Source organism: Ursus americanus, chromosome 30, assembly GCF_024610735.1.
Source record: "Ursus americanus isolate L20-20 chromosome 30, mUrsAme1.1.p, whole genome shotgun sequence".
Taxonomy (NCBI): Eukaryota; Metazoa; Chordata; class Mammalia; order Carnivora; family Ursidae; genus Ursus; species Ursus americanus.
Window position 1 is genome coordinate 7953915 of NC_142156.1, and position 14626 is coordinate 7968540.

The 14626-nt window shown below is 50.3% G+C and overlaps 1 protein-coding gene across 4 annotated transcripts in view; it reads right to left on the reverse strand.

The window, feature by feature from the left end:
• The window catches only part of UBE3B (ubiquitin protein ligase E3B), a 53183-nt gene that overhangs the window by 17529 nt on the left and 21028 nt on the right, over positions 1 to 14626 (reverse strand). For all 4 annotated transcript variants that reach the window (XM_087857263.1, XM_087857261.1, XM_045791480.2 and 1 more), the window contains 7 exons: positions 14022 to 14185; positions 12703 to 12870; positions 9303 to 9474; positions 7580 to 7698; positions 6618 to 6732; positions 5947 to 6046; positions 1281 to 1400 (listed from right to left, as the gene is read on the reverse strand). In XM_087857263.1, coding sequence (XP_087713389.1) covers positions 1281 to 1400; positions 5947 to 6046; positions 6618 to 6732; positions 7580 to 7698; positions 9303 to 9474; positions 12703 to 12870; positions 14022 to 14185 — 958 coding nt within the window. The remainder of the gene's footprint in view (positions 1 to 1280; positions 1401 to 5946; positions 6047 to 6617; positions 6733 to 7579; positions 7699 to 9302; positions 9475 to 12702; positions 12871 to 14021; positions 14186 to 14626) is intronic.

Genomic DNA, 14626 nt, shown 5'->3' on the forward strand with positions numbered 1-14626 from the left:
GTCATCTGCCCACACACAAGCGCGGCTCTTTTACTTAAGTAGCTCTCTAAACCGAGGGCTGTGTTTCAAGAAAAGCAGGATGGCCCAGTGGAAGCGAAGAACTTTGTGTAGCATGCAAACAAGACGCTCCCGCGCGGACACACTCAGCCAGTTTGACCCTTTCCCACGACTGGCGGGGTCCCTGTAGGCACTTAAGTTTCTTCTCTCCCATTTTAAGAATGTCAAAAGCATCATCTGGTGACCACACGCAGCCTCTCCCCAGCAGAGCCCCATGTCCATCGCCAGTGTTCAGGCGAACTAAAAGCAGCTCTCCAGGAAGAAGTGTGAATGCCCCAAGGGGGAAAATGAAAATGTGGGGGAGGAAGGGCAGCTGCCAGTGCCATTTGCTGGTGGCTGGCTATGTGGCCATGTGCTGTCCTGAGATCCCATGACTACCCTACGCCACAGGACATGCTAACAAGGGGCTGTGGCTGGAGCCAGAGAGAAGGTCTAAAAAGCAAGCACGGGCCACTCTATCAAGCCCAGCCTCTCCTGGGAATGTGGACTCGGGGTTCAGTCACCAATTTGGTCACTAGCAGGCTCAGCACATTTGGGCAGGCTCCACACTACACAACCCTGGGGGACAGGACGGCACACGCACACACAGTGACCTCATAGGCACGTACGTTTACCGTAACAACATGCTAGCAGATGGTAGTCGGGGTTGTGTTCTGACAAAATCATTAAGTTATCACAATTTTCTGACATATAAAGTGTTCTGAGGACAGGCACCTATTTCTTGTTCACATAAGCTGCCACAGACTGTCACACTGGACACTGGGTTTGGCTGAGGTGGGCCACTTCACTGTTTCTCCTAAGTTCCTGTCTACGAAGAACCCCTAGTTCTGTAGTAAATGCACCCCCCAGTATGGCTCAGTAAACTTACTACCTACACTCCAGCCTCCACATTCACTGTTGGGAGTCTGGGCAACGCGTCCACCAGGGAGAAGGGAGTCTGCAGACATGAGAATGCCTGCACGTAGCACTTCCTGTCCTCACTGCAAAGAGCACGAAGTGTTCCATGTTCCAGCCCCGGAGCACTGCGGGTCCCCAGCACCTAGGTCATGTTTAATCAAGCAGCTCTCCGGAGCACACGATGGGACAGACAGCCCCATTCCAGCCCCGAGCCTTGATTTCAGTGCCATTAGATCGAAGAGTGAAAAGAATGGTTGGAGGCAACAGATCATCCACTAAAAATCCAGCATTTCAGAGAGTACACCTCTTTGTGATGGGCTCCTCACCTCCAGCATCCGGGACCGTCGGATCGTGATATGAGTGACATGGGGAGAGGCCGAGCTGGTCTCCACGAGCCCCAGTTTCTCCTTCTCCTTGGTGACCATGTTTCGAAACAGGAGAACTCTCTGAAATGAGCAAAGGTGAGGCCAGAAACTGGGTCAACAACTGATGATTCCCAAAGACACAGTGTACAGGATTAGTGAAACGAGTCACATGAGAGGCAGGCAGAATAGGACGCTCTGATAGATGCCACAGGTTAGAAGGGTCTGGGGAGAATGGTAGACATTCCCCAAAACAACCTTGGAATTAGAAATTAGAGCTGAATACATGCCAAGGAAGGAAGGGCCCAGAAAGAACAGTCTGGCTGCAGCCAGAGTCCACTTAACAATGGTCTGGGAGAAAATCGTTCTTGTTCAGTTGATCAACCACTATAAAAACCTGGCGGCGGGACAGGTTACAGAGGCTGCTTTATACAGCTAGGCCTGCTTTAAAGGAAATCAATGTTATGAGTTACAAAACAGAAACATTTCAAAGGTAATTTTTTTCACTGTCAGAAATTTTAAAAAATTATCCCACAGAATAAAGGCCCCTGACCTTTCATCTGCATCCTCTGTGCCCTCAAGCACACCGCAGCCCACCCCCACCCCCACCCGGTAACATTTCTCAATTACTGTTACAGAAGAACCCTCTCTCCCCCACGGTCAAGATTCTGATAAGCCCCTTCCAGGAGAGCATGACCCTCTGTCCCATCCTGGGTTTGAGAACCACTGCTGTAAAAGCACTCAAATGTCAGCCAAATGAGGAAGTAAATCCAACCACTGCTGTTTGTTTGCTTTTTTATGAGAATGCCCTCCAAAATCAAACACTTTGTTAAATACAAACAAGGACAGTCAGAACAGTAACAATGGTAATAATGCTTAACTGCATACAGGGGAGGCTAGTGCATTCAAACTGGATCATTTGATCAGCTGTGAAGTAACTATGGCTGTAGCAGGAAAAGCAATCGCCAATGGCCTCCCGAGGAGGAGGAACATATCTGGCAGAGGGGTTACTTCTCAGCAGAGCAACTTGATGTAGCTGGTCGGCGAGTCTAGAAACAAGGACTGAAGCGCTCTGAGTAGTACCGGAAGCTCTGGGGGTCTCAGGACGACATGGAGGGGAAGAACAGACGGAGCAACAGTGAGGGCGGCTGTGATGGGGGGTGAAGGGCACCGCTGCCTATCCTGTCCGTGCGGAAGGACTGCCGACTTCCAGAACAGGGCCTTCACTTGTGTGGGCTGTGGGGCACAACGGCTTCCTCTGGCCTCAAATCTTTATTTAGCACGATCACCTGAACACGAGGCAGAAGAAGAGCTTCCCATCCGGGTGAACCCAGGATGGAGCAGAGGCCTCAATCACAGAAGCTGAGGTGCAGAGGTGGCTGAGGGAATGCCCGCCTCTCCCAGGAATCCCAGGATGAGGCCCTGATGTCCACGGGGCACGGAAGACAGTTTGGGGCAACTGTAAGCAGTTCTCAAGGGGCTGAGAGGCCTCAGCAACCATAGGAGACATCTGGGAAAGGACCCTTGTCTCCACTGTGCAGATGAAGAAAGTGACTCACCCAAGGTCCCACAGCTGGTGGACAGAGGGGCCAGATTCAAACCCAGCACCCACGCACAGACCATGACACCACACAGCCCCTGCCCACCCCACGGGGCACGAGGCCTTCCAGGCCCAAACAAGAGAGAAAGGCCTCAAGTCCCAGTCGGAAGATGAATCGCACACAGATGAGTAAAAGCTACGTAAGACAGCACAGAGAATGAAGTGCTGTGTGTGTGAACCAGGCAGAGTTGAGGCCCTTAAAAACATGAAGGGAAGAACGGCGTTGTGAGCCACCCACTTGAGTGAGATCAAGAACAGGGAGAGTTCTGGCATTAAGAGCAGATGCCATGGTGACAGACACAAGAGAGCAGGCAGGACTGCAGAGACCCTGTTACCCTGTGCATTCTAGTAAGACGTGTCAGCACGAGGGCAGCACACGTTGCATCAGGATGGGACAGAGCCCTCACCACTCCGAAACACTGAGCCACACATGCCCTCCCAGACCTGCCGGGGCCATCACAGGATCAGGACAGGGGCCAGGGACTAGGAAGTGTCTCCAAGAGACAGGAAAGAGAGAGTTCATGAACCAAGCACAAAAAGCCTTCATGGCAATCTTTGGCAAAATTCCCCAAAGAAAAACAGGGAAGGATTAGATTATAGCCCTCAAGTCATGCCAACTAATCTCAGAGGTTCCCAGGCTTCTTGCTCTCAGTACCCCTAAAGGCTCAGTAAGGACTTTCACGGCACTCCTAGGTCAAAAGAAATACTTACAGCGGCATTTACAAGGTGGCTAGGGTCCTAAAACACTCTTTGCGTGCATGGGGCACCTGGATGGCTCAGTCGGTTAAGCGTCTGCCATCAGCTCAGGTCAGGATCTCAGGGTCCGGGGATCGAGCTCCGCATCAGACTCCCTGGTCAGCAGGAAGCCTGCTTGTCCCCCCCACCCCCGCCCCTCCTCCCTCTGCTTGTGCTTTCTCTTGCTCTCTCTCTCTCTCAAATGAATAAAGTATTAAAAAAAGATAAGTATTTGTGTGCTAAGGGCTTAGTAGCTGTACTTCAAAAGTACGTGTACATTGAAATTAAAAAAAAAAATTAGTTTTGTTTTTAAAACTCAGCCAAGAGGACATCCTCAACAGGAATGCTGCCGTCGTGAGCTTGAGCCAGTGCTTCACAGAGTGGCCGACGGATCTCACTGTGCTCCTCTCAAAAACTTAAAATATCCAGGGCCACCCGGGCATGCCATCTGTGTACTGCAGAGACACAGAGCACAGATCCCAGGCCGCACGATACGGGAATGCCACGGTCCAGGGCTGACTTCGCAGGCACACAGGCTCAGGGTGAGGCGCTGTGTTTGCAGGGGGACTGCACCAGACTGGACGAGGCCCCGGAGATGAAGGGCTGGAAGCCACTTCCATGCGGAGTGGTTACAGAAGGGAAGGATGCCACCCTTGGAACACAGAAGACCCAGAAGGCAAATGAGGGTCGTCTGCGCATCTCAGAAGATTTAGAGATTCCACTGTCACAGTGGTTGTTCAAGGACCAAAGGGTAGAAGGTACAGTGAAATCACCCGGCTTCAGGTGAGGAAGAACGTTCCATCACTGGGCAGAGGAAAGCAACAGCACAGTTGGCTTTGCCAGGCTGCAGGCCTTCCATCTGAGGCAAGGTCAGGGACATTGGCCAGGGGCGGGGAGGGTGGGAGGGCGGCACGTTTCACTAAGTCATCTCCACGAGATCCCTTCATTTCTGAGAGGCTCTGCTGTCAAGTGCAACAAGAATTTAAACAGCCACATCCGTTTGCAAATTGCTACTTGAGGGAGAATGGCAATCGTTAATAACGTCAAGGTCAAAACGATATCAGAGAGCAATGAGGAGTAAGTATCTCTGAAAAATGAGCTTCAATTTACAAAAACGTGCCTTGTGTTCTTTTCTAAAAATGTCTTTTGCCAAAAAAGAAGGAAAAAAAAGAAAGGCACACCAAGATCTCTAAGAGCCTCGTCTGAAGGAGCCCCGTATTGCTGTGGCATCCAGCAGACACTTTTGGAGCGTCACTCCAGACTGGGGACGTGGGTGGACCTGAGCCTTCCCAAGCCTCTCAAGTCCCTTGGGTCTGGGACACTGCGTTGCTGGTTCCCTTCCTCTGATTAGTCTTCTCCTGTGCTGGAGCTCCCAAGGACAGGTCCCTGGTCGTCTTACTCCATCTGGCTCCCTGACCACCCTGTCCATGGCTATGGACGCAGCCAGATTTGGGTGCTGTCCACATGCTGAGTCTCTCTCCAGCTCCATTGTCCAATGGCCTCAGGGGGCATGGACATCTCACCTGTTGCCTGCTCAAAGCAGGCCTCCCCAGCACTTCCCAGACCTGCTCTCGCAGGTGCTCCTACCCCAGGAAACGACTCCCACAAGCGCCCTGGAGCCCGAGCCAGAAACACGCCTACCACCTGAAATCCATCTCTCTTTCTCCTCTGAATATCTTCATTCTCTTGATTCTATCATCTTTCCACTCCTGTAACACCTCTGCCCCTCGCCAGTCCTCCATCCCACGCCAGAAGAAACTCTTTAAAGCATAGCTCTGACCAGGGGCCCCTGAAGCTGAAAACACTCCAATGACTCCAATCAAAATCCACATGCCTGCCCTTGGTTCGCAAGGCCCTTCTGACTCCAACTTCTACAAACCTCCTCAGTTTCCCGGCTCCCCTTTGTATTTTCCACAGCCAGACCGTACGGCTCGCCCTCCAAGAGCACCACGCTCTCAGTCAACCAGGCCTTTAGCCACTGTCCGCTTCTGCCTCTGGTCGCTTCTCCTGACTCCCTTCCCCCTATTCCCAGCTGGGTCAGGCCCCCTTGTCTGGGCCCCACAGCATCCATCCCTGTAACACGCACCCCCCTCCCCAGAACTGCCAGTTCCCACTGTCGTCAGTCTCTGTACTGGTATTAACACCTGATGTAGCAGAAGAGCCAATCACCGTTCACATCTGCTGAGTGAATGAGCTCATTTCTTTCTCTCCAACTGCTACAGCGAAGAGGGAAAGTCAGGTACCGTGTGCTGGGACAGAAAGATGCACAGGAGCCCAGCTCCGAGAGCAACTCACGTTTTTGTGGGGAATGACATGAGGGATGTACTGCAGGATCAGCTGGGCCCGCTTCCGGTCCTTGTCCAGTTCTTGGAAGAGCACGCTGGGTTTGAGATCCCTTCAGAAGAAAGGCATGGGTTTGGGGTTATTACAACACGAAAACCATTCTCTAGTGCGGGGGTGGCCCCGACAGCCTGCTGTCGTTTCTGTAAACCAATTTCCATGGAACACGATCACTACACAGGGTGTCTGGCTGCTCCCACGCTACAATGGCACAGCTGAGTACTTGCAGAACAGACCGTCTGGTCTGCAAAGCCTAAAATATTTACTGTCTGGCCCTTTACCAAAAGCGTCGGCCAGACCCCACTCGAGTGCCACAACCTAAGAGCTGATATGTCATTAATAAAAAATTGCAGACATCTTACGTTTAGTTGTTGCAAGAGGATTTCCCCAGCCCATTCCCGAAAAACCTAGCTGTTGTTTTTGTCCTGCTCATTCTGCTGATAAAAACCACCAATGAACTATGGTCACCTGCTGCTCGGTTCAGCAAGCACTTGCTCCCCATCTGCTAAATGGGGCCTGGCTCTGTCACCATTGATGAGTTCTCATCACCCTCAGTGTCTGCACATGCAGCGCGTGACGAGGGGACTCTGGCTTCTAGGAACCCCCTCCCCTGCCCTGCTCCTCACTTGCGCAGCCAGTGGTCCTCAGGGGCGAAGCGCCGCCGGCAGTCCCGCTCATACAGCACCATCAGCCACCCGTGCACGGACTGGAACAGCTCTAAGGTCTCCCCCTTGGCGTTCTCTGTGGGGCACATGGAAGAGTCCCACGCAGAGAGGTGGTGAGAGCAGGCGGGGGGCCAGGAGGACAGCTTCTTGTCTCTGCCTGTCACCAGGCCCCACCAAGGTCCTCATCTCCTCATCTCCCTCACTCTGGATTTTATGCGGAACCAACGGAATTAAAAGGCGCCCTGGGTATGTTCTAAGTGTCTGCAGGACCTGGGTGTCTCAGACACAATCACTCACGCTGCCTCCCACTAGCGAGTGATCTAGAAGACCTTTTTTTTTTTTCTTTTCTTTTTTTGAAGATTTTATTTATTTGACAGAGAGACAGCCAGCGAGAGAGGGAACACAAGCGGAGGGAGTGGGAGAGGAAGCAGCAGGCTTCTTAGCAGAGCAGGGAGCCCGATGTGGGGCTCGATCCCAGGACCCTGGGACCACGCCCCGAGCCAAAGGCAGACGCCCAACGACTGAGCCACCCAGGTGCCCCTCTAGAAGACCTTTTTAACATAAGGAGCTTTGTAGTGAACCTGACAGCACTTCGGGAGGTGAACTCTGATTTGAAGTGCGCCCTGATACAGCATGGAAATCAACTCAAAGGAGCAAAAGGAGAGGCAGGGCAAAATCCTCATCATTAATAATCCTCCACACGTATACATACCTCCTTAAGGGAGATCTAAGACCCCCATAAGCACATGACTACCTTAAGGGGCCATGCACAGAGCGAAGAAGTGAAACTTCCAATTACGTGATTAAATGTGCCTTTCCAATTAGCTGTGATGGGCAATGAAGCTAAGAATCAGTTGATGGAACAGAGCGCGGCCTCCCTGCGTGTAGCATCGCTGAAATGACGGCGAGCAGCGTTACCTTACCTACGATTCCATCCCAGATCATTTTGAACACAAAGCAGTTCAGGAAAGAGGAGATGGTCACCAGCTCTTCCAGTTTGAATGAAATTTGTTCTTCATAAACTTCAATGTCATCAAGGATCCTAAATCAGATGGAAAATTAGTCACAACTTCCCACTGAGGAAAGAGGGGAAAATAGGAGAACTCTAGCTCTGATGAAACAAAAATAAGCTCACGAAATAAGCTTTACCTTTCAGATAAAATGTATAGCTAACACGACAGGATGTGTAGGTCTGCTTCAGGGTGACGCAGAGGACAGAGCTGGTGGGGGGGGCGGCAAGCAGAGGTGGCTGCATTCTGACCACTGTGGATGGGCATGTGGGGGGGGGGGTTCCTTCTACTATTCTCTCCACTTTCTATTTATTTGCAACTGTCCGTAGTAAAAATTTCAAGACTACAATGGAGAGAAGCTCCCCTTTATATTTTTCTTATTCATAAGGATCCGACTGTGACACTCTTCTTAATCTCTTAATTCCTGCCTGAACTCATGCCTATCAAGGAATCTTGGCTGAGAGTCCGTGTCCACCAAGGAGAGCCGTGGAATCTTCCTCTGCATCGACAACAGCCACTAGTGGCACTTAGTAGGTACCTGAGAAGTATTTATGAGGGAATAAATAAATGCCTGAAAGAACGTGTGAGTAAATGAATCATTTAAGATACAGCTCCATGTGAAAATTTCCCAAGACTGCTTCATTCGCTTTGGAGCACGACTTGCTCTCAGATCACCCTGGACCCAGCCATTGCGGGTGCCTTCAGCAGCAGCACAGGGCTCTGTGCTCACCTCCAACTGTTCACTGAGCCCCTCTCTCCATGTTCTTATCCAGAATCTGCCACCTACATGTCCCAGATCCTCTCCTACCCTGAACATAACTGTCCGGGGTCCCTTCTCTCTTATGATTCTTTACCAACCTTGGGAAAACAGGGAATTAAAAAAAATACCAAACACACAAGTAGACACCTAAGCTTAAAAGACAAAGGAACTGAATGGGACTCACATTTGCTAATTCCCCGCTCCGTGCCAGGCATTGTACTGAGAACTTGATGCTCCTTTTCTCATTTACTCCCTATCAGATTGCTAATATTATTCCCATTCTATGACTACGGAAACTGAAGCTCAGAGAGGTTACGCAAATTGCCTAGGGTCAGCTTGATAATAAACATCACAGCCCTTCCTGTGTGCCACGGACTGTGCCAAGCACTCTGTGTGCATTACCTCTTTTAATCCTTACCACATGGCCAGGGCATGTGCTACTGTTATTTCCATTTACAGAGGAGAAAACGGAGGCTCAGAGAGGCGAGGCCCTCTTGCCCAAGGTGTCTTGGGAAGTGGCCAATCCTGGATTTGCCTCCAGGTTCCCTGGCTCCGGACACTTCCAGGTAACTACCTAACCCAGTGAGTAAATGGTGGAGGTGTGACTTGAACCCAGCTCTGGGAGACCCCAAAGCCTGCACTTAGGAGTACTGACCCAGCTCCCCTGGAAGGATGGGAATTAAGAATTGCTGAACCCCGACTACATGTTGCCCACCTTGTATTGTAAATGTTTTCTAGTCTAATTTTCTTAATGATCCTGCCCCACAGGTCCGAACGATGGTGGTAATCACATCAGCAAGGGCTTCTTTACTGATGCTGTGATTTGGCTTCTCCACACTCTAGGAAAGGAACTGAGCCCCACAGCAGTCAACCTACGTGATGAGGTGCCGGGAGCAGTCACAGAACAGCATCAGCATGGCCAAGAGCTGCTTAGACTCTTCCGTGTCATTGTTGAGGCATTCCAAGAAGAGCTTTAACCCTCCGTGGGGCCCCAGCTCACAGATAAACGCCCACAGTTTGGGGAGCAGGTCATCAAGGTAAGTGAGACCTGGAAAAGGATAGAGAAACCCAAGCTTCAGGTGGGGGCTCCAGCTGTCCACGGTTTCTCCTACCCATTGGGGGAATAAAACGCTTACACTTCTTTGTGGACATTTAACGTGTGCAAAAGAAGGTGCCATCACGGAGAAAATCATTATCACCACAAGAGTAATGATCACGGTAACAGCTAACATTTCATGGGTGCTTTCTATGTTTCATATGCCGACCTAAGTACTCTGCATGCATTATTTCCTATCTTGTGAAACCCAATGTTACCTCCGTTTTATAAGAGAAAAAAGCCGAAGCAGAGAGAGGTTTAGTAATTAGCCCCAAACCACCCGGCCAATAAGTATCAGAGCTAAGAAGAGAACCCACATCTGTTTGACTCAGTATTTATATTTTAAATCAGGGATCAGCAAATTTTTCCTGGAAAAGGCTGGAGACTAAGTATTTTTTGGGCTGTGTGGGCCTGGCCTAGCACCCTGTCACACTACTGAAAGCTACCAGCGTAGCACAAAAGCAGCCACAGATAATATGTAAATGATTGGATGGGACTGTATTCCAATAAAACTTTATTTACGAAACAAGTGGTGGGCCGCATTTGGCCCACAGGCTGTCGTTTGCAGACCCTGCTTTAAACCATCTTTCAAGTTCACCTATATTTAGCAAAGCTTTCCCCTCCTCTACTTCTGTTATTCTACCTCTGCTAAAAATGGGAAAGCAATGAATGACTACAGTGGAGATCCTGTGAAGTGTCCCACAAACATTTAACACTGGGCGAAGCACAAGACATTTTAGATCTGCCTCCTGATGGCTTCAAGGCCTCAGACACACAGGCTACATCACTGCTACATTTTAAGTCTATTAATATAGCTATGGACTCAAAGAGCCTAGCTCTAAAGTTCCATGTGTCTCTGAATACACAGTAAGGTGTATGCCTCAAATTATTCCTCATATTTCACTTTATATTTGAGTCCTTATAATACCTCTTTTATAGAGCACTCTGAATTACTTAATTTTGAACAAAGAACTGTTTGGGGAAGATATATTTGCCCAGAGCAGGGGCAGGATGACAGACTCAATGGCGCTATAAATGCTTAGACCAGGGTGGCAGGTGAAGGAACCGTACAGGAGGCAAACAAACGGAGCGCCCACTTAGTTATTAATCCTCAAGGTTTGAGCTCACATTTTCAAGGTGGCAGAATGTAGTTATAGAATGCAGAAATCAAAAAAGAAAGAAGAATGCAGAGACCTCATAACTTAAAAATAGATCAAGAGAAAAACAATGACTAATTAAACTGTGGAGACCACAAAGGTACTCCCACAGGACAATCAGGAAGAGCAACTACGCTCACATCGTATCTCCAGCTTCAGACACAGATTCAGCCAGGGCTGCATCTGGAGCAACTCCAACAGAAGCGAAGATGCAGGGCTCCGGAGAGCTCTGCCAGTGGGGGCAGCACGTGGCTCTGGGCCACCAAGTGCATGGGAGCAGCATGAGCAAAGCGGTGTGCCGTCCTCACAATCCACTCTGCAGTAGCTAAACAGACCGAATATTCTACAAACACTTTAGTTTATCTCCTTCTTAAAACAACAGATTTTCAAGTAAGCCAAGAAAACTTCTTTCTGGGTGCTCTCACTAGGACTCCAGGGGATGCCTCAACTTGTGGGCACCTTAAGAAGCAGAGCACAGGCCATAACCTCAAAGTCACGTCACTCACTATGCTTCTCAAACCCTCACAGTGGGTGCTGGGGTGCCAGGCTTGGTCCAGGACCCTCTTCGTCTCCTTCTGCATTCTCCTGATGGAGGCTGCCCTGGGCCCAAGGCTTCACATGACACCCCTTTGTTTGTACCCCCCCAGATACTCACATGCCTGCTTGGCACCTCACACTCATCACAGCCAAATAGAACTCTTCATTCCCCACAAGCCCACCCCTAGCTGGTTGTCTCCAGCTCGGCAAATGGGTACCACCATGCACATAGGCTGCTTGGGCCAACACTCTGGCCTCATCTTTGAAGCCTTTAGCCTTCACACCTCCAAATCCAGTGTACCTGTAAGAGCTGTAGACACGGCCTCTAAAACATATACAAAGGCCCCTGCTTCCAACCCCGCTGCCACACCAGTCCTGTGCTGTTCAGCTGGAGACCGTGCTGCCCCCCAGGCGGCATCTGGCAGTGTTTGGCAGGGTTGGCACAACTGGGGAGGGGGAAGCGCTACTGGCATTTATGGGTAGGGGCCAGGGGCTGCTAAATATCCTACAACGGACAAGACAGCTTCCACAACGAAGAATTACTGGGCCCAAGGTGTCAGCAGTGCTGAGGCTGGGAAGGCCAGCTCCAGTCCAAGCCCACCCGTCTCCTTACTTCCGCGGTCACAGAGCCCATCATGACAGAAAATATTCTTTTCCCTTGCCTGCAGCTCGCCTCCCCACTCTTAGAATCCTCTTGGGAAAGGGACCCTGGCTGTCTTAGTCACCTCTTCACCCTCAGGGCCTGGCACATACAGGTGCTCTGTTCACGTCTGAAGATGAATAAATATGGGTGAAAGAGAGAAGCAGTGGCAATTTATAATTTAAAAAAAAGTAAAACGAAACAGAAGAGTTCTTAACCCTTTATGTAGTTAACAGTTTCATGGCCTACAGACTTTCTGTCCTCATCACACCAATTCATATGAACAAGTCCTGCATGGCAGGGGAAAGCCCCAAATGCCCAAACTCTGTGCTCCCGACACACACGACTTTCTTCCTTGCTCGGCAAAGAAGGAAAACATTGGGCACATCCGTGTGATGAGATACAACGCGGTCAACATAAATGAAATTTGGGAAACTTGCTGACAATGATAAAATGCTGCGTATTTCAATCTAAACACACGTGTACAGAGGTGGTACACTCAGGCACAGGTGTTTCTCCTTCGACTATAGGATTAAATGTGGTCCAGCTTTTCTTTTTTCTTGTCTTTTCTAGTTTTCTATTCAGAAAAAATAAGGACTTTTGAAAGCAAATTGCACTCCACAATGGACATAAAAGCCAGGTCACAGGAACGAACTGGCAGCGCTGGGCCCGAGGTCAGCATGAGCCATTTAACTGAGGTGTATCAACCTCTAAGAACGGCTCCAAAATACCCTCCCTCAAAACCTATCTTCTGAGCCAAGAAAGCCGGAAGAAAAATCAACTTTTTCTAAGAAAAATCATCCACCAAATGTCAGAGATGGAAGCAGATGCCTCAGGACTGCAAACCTGTGAGTATCTGCAGCCGGATCTGGGTCAGCGTCGTCAGCGAGGTCTGGTAGAGGACACAGATGTTGCAGACCTTCTGGACCTCCGCAGAGTCCACACGCTTACCCCCAACAGGCCTGAGAATATTCCGGACGGATGCAGACCTCTGAAACGCGCGCTTCAGGAGATCTGGCATGGAGAGGAGAAGGAATGTGTGAGCAGACGTTCTGCCATCTGCCCAGTTTCACTCTGTGAAGAGCATTTCAATAAAGTGCCTGATTTACAGCCTGGGCTGGACAGCGGGGCGGCTGCTGGGACTCAAGTCATCGCTTTGGGATGAATTAGAAAAGCATTAACACTAGGCCTTTTAAGTGCGACCCAGAGACCTCTTCAAACATCAGAAAATATCTCAGACCAAGCCGGGCCTATTCGACTCCTACAGGGGAGTCTTTTACTGGGCCACTGGACTTTAGAACTCACAGGGTAAAAATGCAGAGGACTACATTAGGGGAAGACAGACAAACGCAGGGGGCCTGGGGGGATTCCCAGTTCTCTGCTTTCAGAGGGAATCAGCATCAACCTCAAGTAGTGATACTCGGTTTGGGTTGGGTTGTGTTCGACTTTAGTTTCAGACCTTCCTGTTCACATTTCCATCCTGCTGAAATGACACTGAGACCTTGCTCACGGACAGCTGCACTACGGGGCTCCGCGCCACGCTGGATGGCAGAAGAAAAGTCACCCTGAACCTGGAAACCTGCCATAGGCAGGTGACTCCACCGAATTCTGTGTTAGCGGCATTTCCTGAACTTCTCTCAGAGAGGGCAACAAGAAACCTTTCCATGCAACCTATGACTAAGCTAAAGGGGCAATGTGGGGGTGGCCGGGTCAGTGACCCAGCGTCCTCTGCGTACAGACCCCCACGTGGGAGATTTTTATGATTAGGGACTCAAAAAGGCTCTACTTCCCCTAAGAAATGGGCCTTCCTTCTTCGTGTTAATGAGTAAGAAAAGATCCACAAACCCCCTTTCATTCTAGCTACTAGAAATTCAGAGCCAAATGGAAGTTCAGAGATCCCCACCGTAGCCCTCAGGGAACACCCATAATCTCTACACATGATCTTGGTCTGGTTCACCTATTTATGTTTCCCTGGTCCTTGTTTTCTATCCCTAAGGGTTTTCTGTTGCTCTTCTGCTCAATGTGAACTCGGTTGAAGCAGTGTTAAGACCTGTGTGGGAGACGTTCGAGTGTCACAGAAGCGGAGGGGAGCAGGCACGCAGGGACAGCAGGAGCTGCACTTGAGCCAAGCAGAGCCATAGGCTCAGCCCGCCCCAGCCACTCACTCTTCACGGGAAGCACGTTCTGGGGGGATGCTGGCTGCACGTGGGCTGGCTCCTGGTTCTCCAGCAGCTTCTTGCTCAGGATGTCACTGAAGAAGATCCGGATCAGAGGCACTCCCCACAGGAACTGCAGCTGCTTGGTGATCAAGGGCATGGACTCGTTAAGGCTAGGAGAGAGCAGGAGACCAGGCATGTCAGTCCCACCTGACGTATGGACACAGACAGCCCACTCAGCTCCCCACTGGTCCTTCCACTAGGAGGGCTGCCTACGACCTGCCACTCAACATGGCAAGTAAGAGGATAAAGAAGAGAAAGTAGGATCCACAAATGCCACCAAGGGCCTAGAGGCATAAGGTACTGACCTCTTCTGTCTTCTCTGCTGCCTTATACCCAGGCTTCCTGTGCTGCCGACAGCATTCCTGCTCACCCCAGGGCCCCAGGCTCCCCACAGTACAGTCCTTCCAGACACCCTGTCTCTGTTCTTCATCCTGACAGTCCCCACCCAACCATTTACCACCCAGTCGACAAAAGCTAAATGATGCTTGCTGTACTGTCTTCTTCTTCACACCTAGACTGTAGGCCCAAGCCCGCAAGTCTCTGGAGTCTCC